The 22,888-nt window shown below is 23.6% G+C and overlaps 1 protein-coding gene across 5 annotated transcripts in view; it reads right to left on the bottom strand.

The window, feature by feature from the left end:
- The window catches only part of LOC114132709 (SCY1-like protein 2), a 153,670-nt gene that overhangs the window by 21,553 nt on the left and 109,229 nt on the right, over positions 1-22,888 (bottom strand). For all 5 annotated transcript variants that reach the window (XM_027998242.2, XM_027998243.2, XM_027998245.2 and 2 more), the window contains 2 exons: positions 10,848-10,993; positions 10,629-10,782 (listed from right to left, as the gene is read on the bottom strand). In XM_027998242.2, the coding sequence (XP_027854043.1) occupies positions 10,629-10,782; positions 10,848-10,993 (300 nt within the window). The remainder of the gene's footprint in view (positions 1-10,628; positions 10,783-10,847; positions 10,994-22,888) is intronic.

Here is a 22,888-nt window from a genome sequence, read left to right as displayed (position 1 = left end):
AAAAAAATATATGTACCTATAAAATATACGTTTAATTTCAACTAAGAATAATAAAATTTTTTTGGTCACAAGTATTATAACAGAAAAATGTAACGCTTATTATTGAATGTTAACAATTAAATAAATACTAAATCACCTCTATAAATTTATTCTTATAAATAAAAATTAAATTATTGTTAGAATAATAAAAAATAATATACACATATTATAAAGTATTTACAAAGTTAATAGTTAAAAAATTATTTTTTATGGTTGATGCATGTTGAAATTATTCATTATTTCTCAACAGGTAATGATAATAAATAATGGAAATTCACTTATCTGACACAAAATGAGTTAATAATAATTGGCAAGGTTATAATTGTTTAATATATTATTAAAAACAGTACACAAGAAATAAATCTTATTTATTTTACATAGTCTAAAATAAAATATTATTATTTAAGTGTACATTATAATATGGTACCAAGCCGCCAATTTTGTTTATCGACCAAAATTATATTCAATTGGTATACTCTCTGTTATGAAAACAATAACGCTCATTTAAAACATAATTTACTTTCAAAACGAGTTCATTATTATTTATATAATACAATAGCTATTTACGATTTGATTCTTCCATCACACGTTTTTATTTTATTTACATCCCATATGTGTTTTATTGTATTTTTTTTAAAGTAAAATATATTTGGTATTTTTCTAAATATCGCACGAAAGTTGCATTAATATTTTTCACAACAATTTACTAAGCTTAATGAGACGCGGCAAACCAGTGATAAAAATTGGCTTATTCTGGTTAGGTTTGGGGCTTCAGTTCCGGTGCTTTGGAACTAGAAAAAGTTTCATAGGTCGATATATAAGTTGGTGTTAGCTACTGAAATCTTTGAGTGTTTGTGTTTACTAATAGAATTAACATTTTTTTGATATGCAGGAAGTGTATTTATTTCTATTTATTTGAAGAAATACGTAGAAGAATCACAGTAGGAAACTTCAACTTGCAAATCTTATTTTTCATTAGTTAAATTATTTAGGTCTAAACAGCTATTGAGAATAATAAAAATTAAATTATAGATGACCCTCATTAGACCAGTTTTAATTTATTTCTGTGGATTGTGGGCATCTAGTGTCTACTAAGTCGGATGAAAACAAATAAATTAATTTAAAAAGAAAAATCCTGTAAAGAATATTTGTGCTAAAGAAAAATGAGGAAGGTGGTTACGAAATATAGTCAAACAGGAAACGTATTGATCTATTAAACGATAACAATATAACGGCCACACTTAAGAATTAATGACTTTAGTAGGCTGGACATGTTTGGAGAGTAGAAGCCGAACTCATATAGATTGTCACGAAATGGAAATCTAATAAAAACCGACTGATAGGAAGTCCAAGGTAACGATAAATAGACCTTATAAGTTGTTAGAAGTATTGAATGGATATTAAGTTTTTCAAATATATTAACTAAATTGTAATTTATCTTTCTATTTAATAAGATTTTATCTACAGCTGTTTTCGTTAAAAATGTAATTGTCATTCTTTAAATACAAATATTACAATAATAATATTATATTTTATAATATATTGTAATAGGTTCGTGTATAATTTTTTTGGTGTTATAATTAAAAAATGGTTTATATATTTAATTATGTATAAGGTAAATAACATTAATAATATTATAACGGTAACTATCATATTATGTAGTAAAAAAAAACCATCATTTATGTTGTAAACTTTATTTTTACAGATAACTGTAAGTGAATGTGAATTAAACTTAAGTAATAGTATTAATAATTCAGCTAAAACTTTGAGTATAATATTATTATGAGTTATGACTAATTTACGGGTGATCGATATATTTCGAAGACAAGGTACCACAGTCCACAACATCAACATACAACTCTTTTTATACCGATAGTTGATGCATTTCACGAATAACTTAAAATCTATAATGTTAAGCTTTCTAAAAGCTTTATTGTGAAAATGTGAAAATTGAACAATTATTATGAGTCATAATAATAGTAGTCATAATTTAGTTGTAATTTATGAATAAACGATAGTAGATATACCTATGGCGTTATTGTATTATATTCTAGTGATTTTTAGGTAAAAATAATAAAAAAAAAAATATACATTTTTGGTGGAGTCTAGTTATTGTACTTATACAATGGATATGCCATAAAATCTCTTCAAATACAATATATACGTTATTATTGATGTTGTTCCTAAAGTCTGATAAATTTATTTTATAATTTATACGACATTATGACATTATTATAGTGCTGTCGAAGGATTTAATAATTTTATGTAATATAAAGGTATTTACTTGGTTTCCTTGTTGGTTGTATAGAAAATATATTGAAGCGTACAGTGGAACGCCTGGGTATAAAGCCCTACTGTTGGTGAAAATCCCTCAGGGCTTTGAGAAACATGTATTGAACAAACAAATGCTCGAACACGTTGTTCGCCAAATCATGGTGACGCAGGAGAGTATTTATTTTTTTTTTATTTGTCATATCATTTTAAATAGACAATTATATATATTAAAAATCTACAAGTCATAGGTTTGAAATAAACATTTACAGTCTTACAAAATAATTGTCTTTAAAACATATTTGAAAACAGTATGAGGTAATTAATAATTTCATATTTATTGTATTTAGTTAAATTATTATAGTTTTTGATTGATACTAATTTTTATTGTTTATTTTACATGTAATCATTTATTGAATAGTTCAATACAGCATAACAAATTAACAAACAACTGAATGAACATAGTTGATTAAAAGTAATTTAATATTTTAAAATGTACCACAGTGAAAATTTAATAATAATGTTCCAAACTATTGACTTTGGCGTTTAACATCTTAGAAATTTTGTATTATCCTAAATTGATTTTAGCTAAAATTATAATGCAAATAAATGCGTTTTAATTAATATGTATAATATAATGATAATATTATAATAATATATTAAAAAATAAAAAAAAAAATAAAAAAAAATGAATATTCATAAATTCTATAATATTTAATATAGTCCTTGCAATTAATGTTTTAAGAATTGCAATAAAATAACCAGTTGAAGAAAATTTACTTAATATATATATATAAATTATAAAAACGTTTAGTATCTGCGATTATTAATGTTTTAATTAAAATAAATTAAAAACTGCTAGGCATGAATATTACTGTTTCTATATTTATTGATTTTTCCATGGTAAATTTTTTAATAACTTTAAAGCCACAAACCAGATATGATACTAACAATATCTTATTTTATACCATAAGCCACATTACAGTTCAATATTTAATCATGTTTTTGATTTAAAAGAGAGAGTTTGGCATGCGCAAAAATAAATAACAATAATAGTAAAACACGTATATTATTGTATAACAATTACTCCGTTCAGATTTAAAAATACTTAATTATATGATAAAAAAAATGATATATTTTATACAAATGCATAAAACATTTAAGTTTAATTGAAGAAAAAAATGCAAATTATTTATGATTTTAAATAGTTTTATGTAAAGTTTCTACAAATTTACAAATAATTTGTTTAGCACTTTCAATTGCAATAATCTTCTTAATGACAACGTACACTCAAAACCTATTATAAAACAGTATTTGTTCCGATTTTTTTTTTTTATATATACTAAATGTACAAATTAGAGGAGACACAAGGGTCTGAAAAGATCAAAGTGAATAAAATAAAACCTGTTAATTGGTAAAGTTTAGTCGACAGTGCTTTTAATAGTGTTTGTTATTTCGAGCGCTGTCGCGTGTATTGTTAGTTGCACTTTTTATAACTTTGTTTAACCATTTCATAAAATCGTTTTTGGGGCCTATATTATGGTCATATATACACCTGTCTATTACATATTTTGTATATTATCTGTTGACATCATCATTACTATACTTTTAGTATCTATTTTTTTATTACAACGACAACTGTACTTGGATAATAACCAATAAAATATGATCAAAAAATAATTTTTCAAAATAAATAGTTTAATGCAATTTATGCGTATTCTTGAACATAGAATAGAATTATATATTATTATTATGTTTTTTTTCAATTTTTACTTTTTTATTTGGAAAATCATTTAAGTTGATCAATATTCTTATGCAATATGTATAAAAACTAAATAACAGGTTTTATAAAAAAAAAAACAATATAATCAGTAATAAAAGTGCATTTATATTTGTTCATCGAACAAATAAAATTGGTTTTTTTTTTCATTTATTTACAAAGAGCTGGTAAATATTCTTACTTTGTATAATTTACTAATAAAATGGTGGTTAGTTTTTTATTTTGTGCGTTTAATTTATATTTGTTTAAAGTTAAAAATATTTGGTAAGTTTGAATTAGGTATATTTTTTCTATATACATAAAACATTTACAATAATGTATACATGTTACATGCAAAGTATACAATTTGGGCGTTTTCTAAAATTTCCAGGCATCTTATACAATGCTTGGGCATCATATAACATGGCCTTCATGTATTGAACGATATAGATAATATGGTATTTAATCGTATATTCAAAATACCAAGGCCAGATTATGCACTGATTATTATTTGTAGATTTGGATTAGTTAATATGTTTGTTTGTTTGTTTGTTCTCATTGTTTTTTTTCAATGGGACAGTCATTGAACCAAGGAAGGCCACCTTTTAACTTTATACATAGAAGCAAATTTTTAATTTGCAAAGAAAGATTTCTCGAAGTTGATGGTAAACTAAAATCCAAAATTTCACTCCTGGAAATAACATGAAAATTTTCCAATTTGGGTGGTCACCGATGATGTTCGTGTGTACACAAATTTAAAACACAAAAATGCAAGTGCAAAGTAACGGATACACTATTCATATCAAAATTCCACTGAAGCATTAAATTTGATAATATAAGTGATATAAAAATAAAAATAAATTATTATATTTTCTAATTATATGATTAAAAATTATAGTAAAAATAAAAATTTATTATTCGTTATATTTTGCAGACTATAAATTAAATTAAATATTATATTATCTATACTGACAAATTTATACGAAGGACATTTTATATAATGCCTAAGCATTATAGAAAACGCCCAAACTGTATAATTTGACTGTAATATAGATAAGATATGTACTCTTAAAGTTGCCCCTTTCTCTTTGGGATTTGTTTAATACTTGTAGATCAAAAAAAAAAAATGCCTAATTTGTTTTTATAGGCAATTTTAAACGATTGATAATTATTATAAATTTATTTTTAGTATTTAAAAATCATTGTATTATTATTATTATTTTGATTGTGTATCTTACAAGTTATTAATAAGCTCCAGAAAAAAAATTATGGAATCATTAAATATTTGCTAACTTACAAACAATGATAAATAACAAATTTGAAAAAAAAAATTGCCTCAAAAATTGTGTCACAAAAATATATATGTAAGTATAAAAACAATACGATGATTATTCTTTAATTGAACATTTTATCAAACTTTGCTTTTATTTTTATTTTTACAGAATCTTTCTATTGTTTAAAAATGTATTTGTCTGAATATAATATCAATTGTTAGAATTGAGATTAAAATTATTTATAATTAAAGTAAAATATGCAAAATCACAATAAAATTATTAAGAATTATTAAAATTTCTCACAAATTATACAATAAGCTCAAACGAAAAGCTAGAGAGAAAACCAAGACACTCATCTCGATTTGTTTACCACTTCAAAGTAAAAAAAATCATTAAAATATCTGTAGTGTTTAATTAAATATAATACCATCCATTTAAATATATTTTCATGTAATTATTATTTATTAATTTATGTATTATATCAGATATTCATGATTTGTGTTAGCTTTAAGCTTATACATAAATAGGTAACTAAAATGATATAAAAGAAAAAATAATTCAATTTCGATTCTAAACAAAATGAACAAAATATAGTCATTCAAACATTTCAAACTATGCAAGTATTTATAATTCATGCGAATAAATTAATTGGCAATAAAGGAGAATGTAAATACCTCAAACGCAGATACTCTGTGCTTTGATAAAATATATTTCTGACAAAATAACACATAAATTAACCGTACACACATTCTGAAGAATCTTTCCGTTTATATGCATTTACAATACGAAGGAATTTGAAATGAGGAATTGAACAAGACGTTTTATGAAGTATTATTAAACCCATGTATACAATTCATCTTAACAACGATACCCGTCAGTATGCTATAACGTACGAAGCAAAATAATTCCAAAATAACTCTAAGTGTTATTTAAAAAATCGTAATATAATTATATTATATTATTTAAATTCATATTACTTGATATTTTTTCGAACAATATTTTAAAATTGATAACAAGTACTAATTAATGTTTACATTTTAAGTATCAATTTTCATGTAACTATAACGGTGTTAAGTATGCATACGATGTAGAAAGTATTTCAAGAACTCTTTAATTATTGGAGGAAAGTGTTTTTTATATTATGCCATACTATTCGGATAAGATAACATAACAATGAATAAAAAATAATTAATTACTTAATGCAGGTATTCTAATAAAACATATTATTGGTTGTTGTTGTATTTTATGAAACGTGATCCCAACTTCCAATTTAGGATTAAAATCGTTTTCGGGATGCGTTATATATTTAACGCATATTTTTTTTGTGCCACAGATTATATTAAAAATTGTCTGCATTTCAAATATTGAGCGGTGATGGATGAAGACAAGTCATTATTTTTCAGTTATCTCTACAGAACTTTCAATAATAATAAATTAAATAATTCATTTTAAATAGTTTAGAAGTACTATATTATTATAAATACCCAAACTCATCCCGTATTATACCTTCATACACAAAAAAAAAATAAAAATAAATTACTCGTTGATTTACCTAATGTAATTATAAGTAATATTTCAATAATAGGTATTAATACAAATTTATAGTTTTTAATCATGCGATTCTTCATTGACTTCAATTTCAGTTAAAAAATATGAATATTATTTTATTAGTTGTAATTTGATGCGTAACATAAATTATTGTTTTTTGATAATTTGACACCGACATTTTTGTTGACCAGAAAAAAGATCAAACGAATACCAGTAAATAGAATTTATTAGATTTTTCTTATAAGATTTATTGATCTATATAGAAGATAAGAAAAAACAATCCTAAAATTATTTTCTCTAAATTTACTATAGTATTTAATGTGTATAATTTTTTTAAATCAATAAAAAGTTAAATTAATGAAAATAAATAAGAAATATTTTATGATTTTAATATAAAATCTAATCATAGCCGAGCATTAAAATTCATAAAATCATACATTTAATTCGTGAAATCTATGTAATATATATTATTAATTATTCCATTTGGCATAGAATAAACAATATTAATAGTTTGTAAAGTTATCCAAGAACCATATTTGACTACTTGACATGTGAAATGGGGCCAGTCCTCAAAAAGTAGCATGTCGCTTAGAAGGTAAAAAGATGATGTAAAACCGTTGGTTTATTTATTTTAATAGTTTACTTCTTTCTATATGAAAAATCAACGATACATTTTGACTATTAAGAATAATATCCTCTAAATAAGTAATCTTGTTGATCCAACATTAATTTTGTTAAATTTTATTTCAAAGAATAAATATTTTTTACTATAATATTCTACTTTAAATTACTTTGAATTTAAAAATAAAAATGTTTAAAATATAATTAGGTTTCTACATTTTTGTCAATATATAATCTAGTTATCCTTTTTAAAGTAAGTAGTAGTTATTTTCGTTATTTAATATTGTTTAATAAGTTATAATTAAAGACGCATTTATATTTTTTTATTTTATTACCTATTATGATTTTGGATTTATAAATAGGTATTTCAATTAAAACCAGCCGTGTACCTACCATGAGTAAAATATTCTTTGTATACATAAGTTAGGTATAAACTCAATTAATTGTCCTATCTGTGTAATTTTTAATTAACTGGTACCTATTTAAAGTTGTATTATGAATTAATAAATATATTGTTTAAATTTAATTTGTTCAGATTTGTTAGAATTTGTAAGGATGTGATTATTTTGAACAATGGAAAAATGTTATAACTTTGTGTTAATTTCAAAAAATAATGAATTTTTATATTTTTATATATTTAATGCACTACATATTTTATTATATTGGCTACTTAATTATTTAGATTGGACTTTATAAGTTAAGTAATATTCACTTTGAAAGATATATAAGAAAAATATCATTAAAAACTATAAATATTAGATTGGGAGATAATTTAATTTAATTTAAATATGTGCAGTGTGCACAAATTATTATCTAAAATCAACCTAGTATTGGTAAGTTTTGTTTAAATTAGTGAACTGTATATAAAATAAAGCTAAGTATTATTTTTCTCAAATAATATCAACTGAAATCTACTTTGAGTCAGAAAACAATACATGCACATTGCACATGTGCCTTTTTTATAAAGCTTTCCATTAGTAAAATATGTAGTCGAAGGAGGTTATATAGGTTATAAAGGAGGTATCTAATATTATTTTCAGCTCATTTGCTAGATAATTTAATTTTTGTACATTAAGTTTAAACAACTATAATATTCTTAGACAAAATATTATCAATAAATATCTAACTTCTTTGTGTAATGTTATAAATATTGGAAGCAAACTGAATAAAAATATTTAAATAAGCCATTTAAAATGATTTTAATTATGATGAAAGCTAAGCTGGTGTACAAAAAAAAAAAAAAAAATATGTTACGGATATAATACTCGTCAAATATATATAAAGTATAAGTTGAAACTTCATAATATTTGTTAAGAGTAATACAAAAACCAAGTTTAGAAAACATAACTATAGGTATAATAATAATTCTAGAATAGACGTTTTTATACATTGAAAATTTATAAAACGCACGTTTATTTATTATATAGTAAAAATATTGTATAATGTATGTATATTTGTAAGACACAACTTTTTTTTGTTTTTTTTTTTTTTGCGTAACTCTATATAATACTCGTACATGGATCCACAAAGCAAAACTTTAGTAAGACTTGTCTTAAACACAAACTAACATGACCTGTTACAGTTCGGAAAAGTAATGTTAATAGAATACTTCAATGAAGCTCATAAAAGTTCTGACATTTATTAATTTAAATAGATCAATTACGTTGAATACGTTTGTCATTTTTTTTTTTTTTTTGTACAATAATGAATAATAAACAATTTTTAACGGGTAAAAATAAATAACTAAAATTTTATTGAATATATTTTTATATCTATTCTTATTTCTAATAATATATAATTTTTGAAGTATATAATAAATTATTGACATACATATTGTATCTATGATACTTAGTATATTTCACATCATATTGTTTTTATAGTTTTCATGAACTAATTGTATATTTATATAAAACTATTTAATTAGATTTTCGAAATGTGATATTTAAAATTATATAGTACGTATTATATTATATAATTTTTCATGCCTGGATTCTCAAAGGTCCAAATTCAATTATTTCTAGTTAAAATTTAAAATTATATTTCTTTGTTTATTTAAATAACTGAGCATACATTTTACTAAAATTAAAAATGGTATAAATAAATATTTAATGTAAAACAAATAAACTAAGTTAATATTATGTGTTGTTTAGCATATCTGGCTAAAAACTTTTAGTTAAATTATTATTTTTGACATGGGCCAAACGTATTAAATAAATTCAAACTTTTTAAATTATTAAATATTATCCATCTACTTTATATTGGTTAAAGTAAGTAGGTGCAATACAGTGCAATTTGCTTGAACTATATAAAATAATAATATTTTGTGTATACTTGTATCATTTAATATATTTTATACGACTTTTTTAATGTTATAACATCCAACATTTTATAAATACCAATATAATATTATGTATGATAAAATTAAATAAATACTATATTTTATTTATAAGTTAACATATTATAGACTATTGAGTATTGACTTAGGATATTTTAGAGTTGTTTTTAAAAAGAAAAGTGTACATTAAGTACAGACGTTATCTCAATAAAATGAAAATGATTAGATTTAAATATATACATATAAATATTATAATTATTCCTAAATGTTTATTTCAGTTTGAATAGTTATAATAGATTAATTTATAAAATAAAAGTTAAAAATAATAATTTATATTTAACAACGATTTTATGAAAACATAATGTACCAACTTAGTAATAAATCTATTTGTGGTTCCAAATAAAATAAACCCCTTTTATGGTACGTGAACCATTTAGTTAGTTTATTCAGTGCTTGATTTATGATAACAATTAGTATTTGTGTATATACATATATAAGTGAAACAAAAACATCTCAGTATAAACAATTAATGCATAACAAATAACTACACGGGTTATAATTATTTTATTTTTATTATTAACTCTACCATAGTATTATAATTAGTTAATTTGTTTTTAAATACCTAATTATTTGGCCGAGTGCTTATTGCAGCAGTTTAATAATGTTCAAATAATAATATTGAATGTTCTAGTTTGAATTATATACCTTAAGTATATAAAGGTAAAAAACTACTTTTAGGTAAAAGTTATTTAGATAACCACGATTATAACTTAGTACTTACTTGCACTTCTATGTCTGAAAAGTCAAATGCTGTGTACAACAAAGGGAGTACTTCTTTTCTAATATCGTCTCTTGGTGTTTTTTCTAATATCACATGTAAGTTTTCCAATAATATCACTTGTACAGGAACATGTTTTGGTCCATTGAATATTTTGCTAAAAATTATAAAAAAAAATAAGAAATTATAATTTAATAATTATAATAATTATTTATTAAATACCTCATAGCAGGCAACATGAGTGTTTCGTAGTCCTCAAGACTGGACTCTTGAATTAAGAATATTACTGGGTGTAAGACTGCAGCTGATACATCTGGTTTTAACATTTCGTGTTGCAAAAACGGCCAAACTCTTTGATACCAAATTTTCTGTAAGTATAAAAATAATGTTATTATAAGTGTGTAAAATAAATGAATAGTTTTTTTTTTTTCATAGAAAAAATAAAATATTATATTTTAAATTTTAATGTAAGGAATACTCAAACTGCATGGATTAATTAATCGTTTTGATATTTAGTTTAGTAAAGTTTTTAATGAATAAAAATATAGAGAGTTGAAGAGAAAAAGAGTAAACAAATAGAAAACAAAATACATTATATACCTAAACACGTTTCATATATTATTTAGCATTTGTCTTATTTTGTATGCATATTCACTAGATAGTTTGAAATTTAAATGCTTACGAGTCCTATACATTATGTCATTATGATAAAAAAAAAATAATTTATTGTTATAATGGTGACCGTTAAATTTAGTTATATAGCAAATATATAATTTTTAAATGAATTTCACAATTCTTGCTAATAGATATTTTAATTTTTAATTAGTGTATGGCATGTATATTAGTCTGAATATTTTGTATTAAACTATCAAATTTTTAAATCTAATATTTTATTTTGAATATTTGTTTGAAAATTCTTGACGATGAATTTGTTTATATAAAATGAATATTCGTAGTATTTTATTTAAGGACAAAACGATAACCGAAAACGAACCATTACTATCATATGCTTTGGGATTCATTCCTTAGCTTAAATTTTATAAACATAAAAATATCCTCATAGAATTTTAAGTAACCAGCAATATAAGTTTGCATCACAATAACTAAAAACGGTGTTTATGTAACAAACTATTACATGATAAATATCTAAGATTCATCTTAAAAAAAAAAACGGGAGACACATAAAAACCCGATAATTTATATCTTTTTATTTTATTTAGTTGGTATCAAAAATTTTTGGAATCAATATTGTTGTTATTATTACAACGTTTATAAAATATTATATTTTATACAATATAAATGCACGTCCCATCCACACGCACGCATACACTCACATTCGTACATTCATACATGCAAATAGGTACTATAATCTTTATTATAATTTCATACACAGACAGAATCTGAATTGAACTGAGATTCACAGTTTTTATCAAGTTAACCTCTTATGATATACAAGTATGATATCATTGCATATAATATTAAAGTATTAATACACTGTAAATAAAAAGTATCATTACCTATAATAAACATATCTTAATCGTTGTATAATATAACTTTTGTTTTTTTTTTTTAATTTACCTCATTTTCAATCAGGATAATATACTACAAAACTTTTAACTACTAAAATGTACATATACCTAACTTGTCTTGTCGCTCCTAAAAGTTGTAAATTGGTCAATATTTTCAATAATTTTAATTGAAACTACTATGTTACATAATAATGTTTTACAATGACCTATATTATATATCGCCGCGGGTATATTATTAATTAACAACATATATATATAATACTAGTGAACTGTATTCTATAATGTAATTCGTTAAAACGAAAAATATCATGTACAGATATTTTTATATCATAACTTAAAAATATTAAAACAAACGCAGATGTAAAATATTGCTAATTTAAATTATTTAAACAATAATTTATTTTTAAATTATCAATTAAGAAAATACGTGATTTCCAACCAATTGTAATGTACAAAATAAGATCTCTAAAAGTTACAAACAGAACATCTGGTACATATGATGATCACGTTCCACTGATAAGTTGTAGATACAGTAGGTCTTATTGTATTATTTGTATTTATAATACAACTTATATTATACAGAGTTATATTCACTAAGGTTGCCAACCGCTTTTTCATTTAATATTACACTTACTATATAGTTAAATACATTTTAATACCATATTTTCGGATACTTGAGATTTGTTGTGGATGGTTCTATGCAGGTAATACTTTTAAGGAAACTTTTGTTTCATCAAATGGGTTCTCCCCTTATTCTCGTAAATTTTTCAACATATATATAGTTTTTGAATGTTGATGTATCTGAATCAAAATTCAAACTAGTGGTATCTGAGTTATTAAGCTTTAAGTATATAAGATTAAATAATAATGGTCCATGTCTATAGCTTGGTCATTAAATCTCTCATCTAACCTATTTTATAAATATATAAACAATGCACCAATTGTTCTGAAACATAGGTTTTTATCATTTTCACAGGACTATCCTTAAGTGATACAACAAATCTTAAGCATTTAAAAATAAAGACTTTAAGTGTATTTAAAAATCCCAAAAATCTGACTTTGAGTAACTCCATTATTATTATTCAGAATAAAAGAGATAGTCGCTTTTAATGAATCAACCTTTATATTTTCTAAAAAAATAATTTAAATGATTTACTTTAGAATAGAATACTAATTAAAAAAAAAAAAATTCATTGTACAATTTCATAAAAATAAATGCACAACCAATAGCACATTTCACACACAATATACGAGTAAATTACATTCAAATTAAGAGCGCTCTTACACGTTTATAAAACAAAAATCAATAATTATGTATGATTCGAGATTTAGATAAAACATAAGCATGTATTATCTTTGTAAGTAAATTCTAGACCAGTTATAAGACCATTTGAAGGTCACATAGTTTAGCTCTATTTTGGGAATTCTACGTTCTTTCAGTTATGTATACATACTACTTTGTTAGGTATAATGTATATCGCATAACTATATTATGTTATCCTTTTCGAAGTATAACACCAATATTTATACATCATGTATAATCAATAATTAAATAATAATTACTATATCTATTTATGTCTATAAGGTATTAATTTACAAATAAAAAAATTGTCTCTGGTCTAGTGCAGAGTACTTTTGTATGTTTACAAAAACATCACAACAAGGTAAATCATCATTGTTCTTTATACATATATTTATTATGACGACATTATAATATTATATTATGTGTAGTGTATCTACATATATTATATTATAATACCATTTATTTGATAAGTACTGTTTCATTATTAGGTAAACTGATCAATAGATCTTCAGTATACGTTCCTAAGTCAAAGTCTATATTTCATTAAAAAATAATAATAATAAAAACGGTAATAATTAATTAATACTGAATGTCAGAGACAAAAAAAAAAAGCTAAAGCGTATAAGTAGGTACTTAATATTTAATAAATAGTTTTAAATCTTTGTATTAGCTGAAATGAAGTTAATTATTTTCAAGATCTATAGAAAAGGGGTACAAATTTGGGTAGATATAGCGTGACCATGAATAGGTTGACAAATAATATTATTATTAATAGAGAACTCTTCATAACTGCAAGGCTTGATGGAAATAAGAGCAAATATTGAATGCATTTTGTATATTAAATATAGCTATGATGTATATTTAAGTAAAATACAACATTTATTTAAATTATGTTTATTCCATTCTAAAAAAAAAAACAAAAGGTTAAATTCTGCTTAATTTACATGGTACAGGATACCATGTAACCTTTTTACCGGTGTTAAAATATATTATATTTTACCCATGTCGTTTAACTTATATTAGTACCTATGGAATAATATTGATCAAATTAAAATATATTATATAGTAACAATATAAAAGGTACATGAAATTTTGTGATCACTCCCAAAGGTCACATATTTTTTTTGGTATTGTACATTGAAAAAAATATTACTAAAAAAAAAACTAAAATATATAATGGCAATTTAAAAAAAAAAAAAAACTTTTCATTTTCATCTATCAATCATTTTATGAAATACATTTCACAACTGATAAAATGATCACAATATAGGTTTTTTAGACACTTATAAAGAATAACTTGGTTTATTTTGTTTCAATAAAATATATTTTTTATTTTAAATCATTTTTTAGATTACCTACTAATATTTTCAAATACATTATTATCCATAATAATTATCTTTTTAAAAATGATTTTCTTATTATGAATAAATAAAGAGCGGTTAGATATCATTAAAAAGTGGGTATTAATACTAGTTAAGTTCAGGTAATTAATGCATAAGCATTCTTGTTATTAAAAGTTAAATTTTTATACCACCGTTATATTAAATATAAATTTAAATCTAATAATATAAGGTATTAAAGAATAAGACTTTTAGAATGAATTAAAACAACTTTATAATAAACTGTTAGCAAATATCATTTTACGCTGTTAATAAAGTAGTTACGATAAAAACCTATATCATTTTTAATAAACAACATCAAATTGTGTCTTAATATTGTTATTCATATTGGTATTATTTTTAGTAATAAAATCATGATCAAAATCGAGATTAGGACTTCAAGTGAAGTACTACTATTCAAATCAGAAATGGTGAGAACTTCATAAGAGTGTCAATACAATAAAATGCATTTTATGCTTAATACTCAGGTATTTATTCATTTTATTTATTTATATTTGCTAATAGAATTAGGATTAGTTTAAGGTTACTTTTTTTCTATTCTTTTATGTTAAATTTGTTGTTATTATTTAACCCACATAATATGTACAGACGTGTAAAATATATGTTGGTGAGCTTTTGTGATGCAGAAACCGCTCAAACAAAGTGAATAGTCTGTATATGTACCTGCATATTGTATAACATAATACATATTATGTATATTTCTATATTTATGTGTAATATTAAAAATTGTGAAATTAAATATTATAAACTGCAAGGTACCTACTATAATGATATGTGCAATATCTTATTATATATATCGTTAATCGATAGTTATCTCGATAAATCAATTTATAATAAATCTTATCAAAAAATAATATTCTTAAACTATGGATTTTAAAGAACATAAAGCAATTTAAGAGTCAATGTAATCTAATGTTTGTATTAAATAAAGTTTTTTTCTTTTTACAGTATTTTGATCATTTAAAAATATTTAAAACATAAGCGTCGTGCAATTTTCTAAACCAAACAATGAAAATTTGCATTAAATGTAAATATATTAAAATAGATATATATTTTGATTTAAAAGTCACATAATACGATTTTATTGTACTTCATTAATTTATATTGAAATAAACGTATTTTAGATTCTGAAAGGAGCGATCAATCTAGTAATTTTGCAATAGAAGTTTTTTTTTATTTGCTTTTGGGAAAATAAAGTTGTTTTAATTATAAACTTTGTGGTTTATTTCTGGTTGCAATTTTCACAAAAGCATGCTCAGTGGGGACCATTATTCTTTTAAATAAACGCTAATAATAATCATAATTTAGATCTATTGGTAAATTGAAGAGTAAAAAAATATCAAATACATTTAATTACAATATTTTTCAAAGATAGAATTTTGACGAAATGTTGTATATTATTTTATAGTTGGAAATCCATGAATATTTTATTTCATTGCCTATGGTTTAAACTATTGCAATTAAAAATTCCTCATAATTCTTATTATTAGAATAATTATAAAAAAAAAAAATGAATGTAATTACCTAAATTTTTTTGAAGTTTTTAAACTTTCACCATTGACGAAATTAGATATTCACTTGTAAAATAATGATCACTAGACGATTTTATTATTATGTTGTAATTCAAAAATGAATAACTGTAGATACTTGTTAAAAGTTCACCAAATGTTTATGCTATTATTTTGTATACATGGTATAATTTTTTAGTATTCTAAATATTTTTGAACTAATTATAAACACTTAAAATTATGAATTATTTTTAGTTTTTTTTTTTTTTATATTTATGTCGATAAAATTTTTTTTCTCTTCAATGTTACAGTTTAAAAATATTATACAAAGTTTATCGTAAGTAGTTTATACTTTATATCGTTACAAAAAAAAATATATATATTATTTATGGCTACTTGAAACATTTAACGTATATTATTATATTTTGTACAAATAATGAGATTTTTAAATGCAGTATTTTTGTAGAAAACTAATTCAACCTGCAATAATACTAATAGTTAAATAAACTACTTTAGTAGCAATAGCAATTTAAGTAAATCATAAAATAACAATATTGTTTTCGCCAAAAATTGTCTTTCGTATGCAATGATTTATTTCATTGAATCAAAATTTAACACATCAACTATAGTGACTAGTCCTAAAAATATATATATAATGTATAATAATTTTGTTTTTTATGGTAGTTCCTATTAGCTGGAAGAAGTTATATTAATATATATTTATATTATTATATTTTAAAATAAATGTAATATTGTATATTCAATTTATAATGATAAATGATGTTGAGTAGGTGATGATTAGTAAATTCTGGGTTTGACCACCATTTAAAAAAAAAAAATGATTTGTGCACCTACTATACAATAGTAGAGTCATCTAATTTTCACTTTTTTACTAATGTATTTAAATACATTTTTATTCACATTAAATATTAATTCGATAAAAAAAGGGGTAAGCTATGAGGATCAGAATGTAGCTCAAAATAAATCAATTGCCCCATAAAAAATAATCATAAGGACTTTTTTTTAACTAATGATAATATATTATAGGTATTTACTTTTGTACTTTTCTTGTCGTCCCCATGTATACTAGGTTGCTACCTACTACCCAAATATATAACAAAAAATATTGATTTCATATCGTATAATTTACGAATACAATATTTTTATAAAATATGAAGGTAACATATTAAACAATATTTAATTTAATTTTTCAAAAAAAAAAAAAAAAAACCATTAATAACGTTACACAACACACAATTTATCTTTGGCTATTATGAAAAAAAGGACTACAGTACCTTTTGCTATTAAATGGTTATTGTAATAAAAATATATTTTGTGCCACGATGTAGTAGTTTAATAATTACTTTTAAAATGTTTAGTAAGCAAGAAAAAACAATGGGTACCTACGTAGTGTTTATTCAAGCATTTAACACCTTTGTACCTTTGTATTCTTAAAATATCTGGTAAAAATATTGGAGTCTTTGTTAGCGGCAGAATAAGATTTAGGTGCTTGGCTGATTTATTTTATTGACGATGATATTTTATGAATAAAAAATCAGAAAAAAAAATTAATTAACTTACATTTACTTAGAAAACAGTCCAATTCATGATATAATAATACGTAGATCATAGCAAGTATCATTAACGATAAACATGCTGCCATTGAACAGTCTAAATAAGTTTTAAATTTTAATAGTATAATAATATGTGGAAAATTAAATTTTTAATTAATTTGTAAATGTAGATTGTAAATGAGTAAAATCTGATTTCCTATATTATGCTTGACGGTTAAACTTATAAAACGAGTATACTGCTCAAGAAGTGAATAATAATTTGTCTTGAAAATTACTTATAATCATGCATGATGCATAAGTATTAAGTATGCAAGTATGCGTGTTAAAGGTTTCTTAGTGTTTATTATACTACTATAATGGAACGATTTCACTACAAAAAAAAAAAAAAAACCATAATTATTTCCCTTTTGACGGGCTTTGATTATTGAGCAACTAAGTCATGCGGTACCTACTTTATAGACGTAGGCATGTAGTTACATAAATATATCGTTATTTAAAATTTATTATACGATATAAACCTTTTTTATAAGTTAATACTTAGCATGAATTTAATAGAATGTTGTAGCTTCGTATTTTGATCGTAATCAATTATTATTGAAAAAATATTTTATTCTCATCTACAATAATTATTTACGTTTGGTCAAAACGGTTAAATGTTTACTGTGTAGTGTGTAGGTACGTCGTACATAATATACTGTGACTTATATTAATATTGTTTTACGTTATTTGTCTTGGCATAGTACTTCTAAATACCATAATAACAAGTTATTATTGTTATATTCTTTTAAAGAAACAATTTGTGATACAATATGAGTTCCATTTTATATATTTTATGATGCGTACTTACTAATTTTTGATATAGACGGGTTACTATGGTATTTTCGGTATTCTGTTATTGTGAAAATGTCTTGATCCAATGTCTATCGTCGGTGTGCAGATTAATACTCTTGAAACTTTAGAAGGCAGTATATATGGTATATATCTCAAGCAATATTGTTACGAAATTGTATTCAGTGGAATTGATGAGATTATATCTTATTGCTAGATTTCTGTTAAGCCACGCATAAGGGGAGACTTACTAAATAATAATAATAAATTATGATTACAATTGATCGTCGTTAACGTCGTCTGCTGATTTGTAATTATAACGATTCCAATATTCATCATATTTATCGTATCAGATTGTAGGTACTTCAAAAGGATTAAATCGTATCAAGTCTTTACGTCTATTATATACCGAGTTGTATTTTATTTTAATCTTGCCTAAAATATATAATATAGAGTTACTTAAAATGAATCATCCGATGATTTTCACTTATCTTCTTAGATCACCCGATTTTACTTTATGTGACTACGCATTTTTAGAATATGTTAAAAATATTATATAATTATCACTGTTATAGTCAATTAAAAAGAAGTAGAAAATTATAGCACTCAACTGTGATAAGTATGTATGGAATGAAATAGAGTTTGTTTATAGGGTAAACGCAGATTTTCTAAAAATATTATTCTATATAATAATCTATATTAAGATAAAAAAAAATAAACACTATATTTATACATAGTTTTCAGAGAAATTTATATTTATCGTAAAATTAGCAGTCATAATTTTAATTTAATTTTAAATAGTATATTAATAGTTATAAATACATTCTGATATTAAAAAATACATTATTCTCTATTGAGTAAAAATGAAAAATCCATTTATATTTTTCAGATTATTTTTATCCTTCTTTTTATTCATTTTTTTTTTTTTACCATATTCTCAGTGCACTTTAAATCCGAGGTCTAACCAAACGTCTGATCCTTCCATAATATTAAATATTAATGTCTTACAGTACTATCCTTATTCACGCACAATCCTTCGTTTTCTTTATGTTAAAAGTAAATACGCAATATGTAAAATTTAATATTTTTACATTTTACACTACAGTATAATTTTATATACTCATAGCCATAATACTATGCAGATTTTTATTTTATCATTAAAAAATATATTTATTTATTTTTATTCGCCAACATCGTTTGTTATAATTATTTCACAATTTGTGTACGACGTACAATAAAATAAATTACGATATTGTTTATTATTTATTATTTTAGGAATTTGTTAGATTAAAATTGATTATTAAAATATTGAAATAAATACATTCTCTTGCAGCAGTGTGTACTGTGTAAGTACTTCAATCAATCAATTCGCAAACACAATTTCTTTGATATGTAATGCATCAAACAATAATATAACAATTTATTTTGTGTGTAACGATTCATGTTTGGAGAGTTTTGAGAGATACCATATAAAATATACAAATACGAACTGTAGTTAAAAGTATGTACTATTTAGGTACACACCCGTTACAATAAAATGACTTGAAATCAATCTTACACATCCTACGCACGCAATCTCATGCATTTTGCATTTTCGCTTCTGCTGTTTTGATTAGGTCAGTAGGTCACCTATATATTATGTTAATGTATACAAAATACATACAAGATGTTCAATGAGCTTTGAAACGATTATTAGACTAATTGAGGCTGATAAATAATAATATGATATATATATATATATATATATTGCTAATGATGTCGTTTAATATTTTACATTATAAATTTACGACATTGTTATCTGTTATTGCTCCGCGTAGTCATTAAAATATGAATATAGTAATCACGAGCACTCAAAATTATTAAAAATTCTCAGCACAAACACAGTGAGATATTTAAATTCGATTTTTTGGAGTGTGCAAATAACGTGATTACACCCACAACGGTGTCAGAGGAGAGTTAAAATTGAAAATATTCACCAACGATTCGATATCAGATAAGTATTAGTATATTGTGTTGTACGTATATAGATTAATGCAGAATAATTGTTAAAATTAAATGGCTATTTGTTAAAATGTCTGAATTTTATAAATTATTCAAAAATATTCAAATACCAACATACGAGTATAATACTATCATAATATATTATAATATAGGTATTTATACAGACCATACAGTACGTATAATTCGTTATTATACTGAATAACATACAATGAAGTTATTTTCAAATCTAATAAGATATTTCCATAAGTCAATAATTGTGAATTGTGTATAGAAAGTAAAAATAATAATATTTAAGTTTAATTTGAAATTTGAAACTACTAAATTGTACATAGGCAGCACTCTTAACTTTGACATGGACATTTGTTGAAAATTAAACTTTAGTAATTTAACATCGTTCACTAACATATGGTTGTGGTCTATATTATTATATTATTATTATTTAATACAATAACACGCAATATAAAATTTAAAATGTGATGAGACAATATTATACTCCACTATTCTATGCATCAATTTATTGTTTCTATATAAATATAACTTATACTAAAACCGTTATTTCAATATTATGCAAAACTATTAAATAAAATGGCAATTTTATAATATGCATTAAATGATAAATATTTTTTGATCTCACTTTTAAAATTAGAAGTCATGATATTATATTATTAAGATTAAATAATGCAAACACAAAATTGATATTAATTTAACGTAGTGCAAAATAAGAAATGTATAGTGTTTGTCGTACAGTCCTTATCACGGTGTCGATACTAATAAAGAATAAATAACTGAATACATAGGTATACATAGGTATATTGTCCTATTACGACAATACTATAGTATGTATCAAACATTCAAATCCAAAAATCGCTCGACAAGAACTATAGGTAAGTACTACAATGTCGTCCGTATACTAAACACTGAACGACGTGCTACGAAAAATTGAAACTGATGCAACGAATGTGGTTTCACAGAAATTTAATCTATCATTTTATATTTTTCTTCTCTCTCGAAAAAAAATTAAATCGCAGACATCATAACTTTTATAAAATAGACATAAATATAATCGACGCGACGCCAATATCGGCCGATTATTTATTATTATTATTATTTTTTTTTTTATATAATAATATATCGATCTGTATATGTCGAGGACTCATCTTTAAAACTTATTGTAATAATAATATTATATTGTATACAGTAAGCCGCGTGACATAATATCATTATGTTGTACAGTGTAATGTATAGTGTTCGCGCGCGTGGCATTTGACGTTTTTGTATTTTGTCAGTTTGTTCCGGACGGGTAGTCGTTGTAATTCTCTCGACACTCGACAGCCAACACGCACAGCGTACACGCAATCGGCCGAACGAAGCCGCAGCTGGGACTGTGCAGCCGCGTGGATGGCTGACGTTATCTGCGTAATAACAATATTTCTGTTTCCGCGCCGATCACCCGGGATGACGCGAAAAACGTTTATTTAAAAAAAAAAAGTACCTGTATATTTTTATGTATAAATAATAACACTAGGTAACAATAAGAATCCTTGACATTCGGATGGTTTCAAACGTTTGAAACGATAAATATTATGGTTAGAAATACTCTATATACGGAAAACTATAAGATAATTCATATATATATTATATATTATGATATTATTATTACGGTCAGGAAAAATTATTAATACACGCACGAGTTTCGTCAGCAATGGGATTAATAACGGTAGCGTGGGACGCGCGGTACGGTCACGAGCTATCTCGTTTTCCTTGATCAAACCACGTTTTCCAAAATAACTAAACAGTAAATTCGAACTAATGTCGGAAACCACGGATTCAAAGAGTTAAGAATTTCATTACATGTATTATTTTGTAAGTAGGTATGTGTAACATAACAACATAAATGCGTATTCTTCGATTAGCTTATTGTCTGCAACGATCACACATACATAGGTACGTCATTGGTGCCGAATATCGATTAATCGCGAATACGTACTCACACGTACACACATAGACTGGATCGTTTGGTACTTTTTAAAACGATTTGTAAATTATTGATCAGTGATCACATCTTTAATAGTAAATTTCAGAATAGTGTATATCATTATTTATTTTTATGTAGGTACATA

The sequence above is a fragment of the Aphis gossypii genome, chromosome 1 (genome assembly GCF_020184175.1).
Source record: "Aphis gossypii isolate Hap1 chromosome 1, ASM2018417v2, whole genome shotgun sequence".
Classification (NCBI taxonomy): domain Eukaryota; kingdom Metazoa; phylum Arthropoda; class Insecta; order Hemiptera; family Aphididae; genus Aphis; species Aphis gossypii.
The sequence above is the reverse complement of the archived record's forward strand: the minus strand, read 5'-3'. Positions and strand labels throughout refer to the sequence as shown.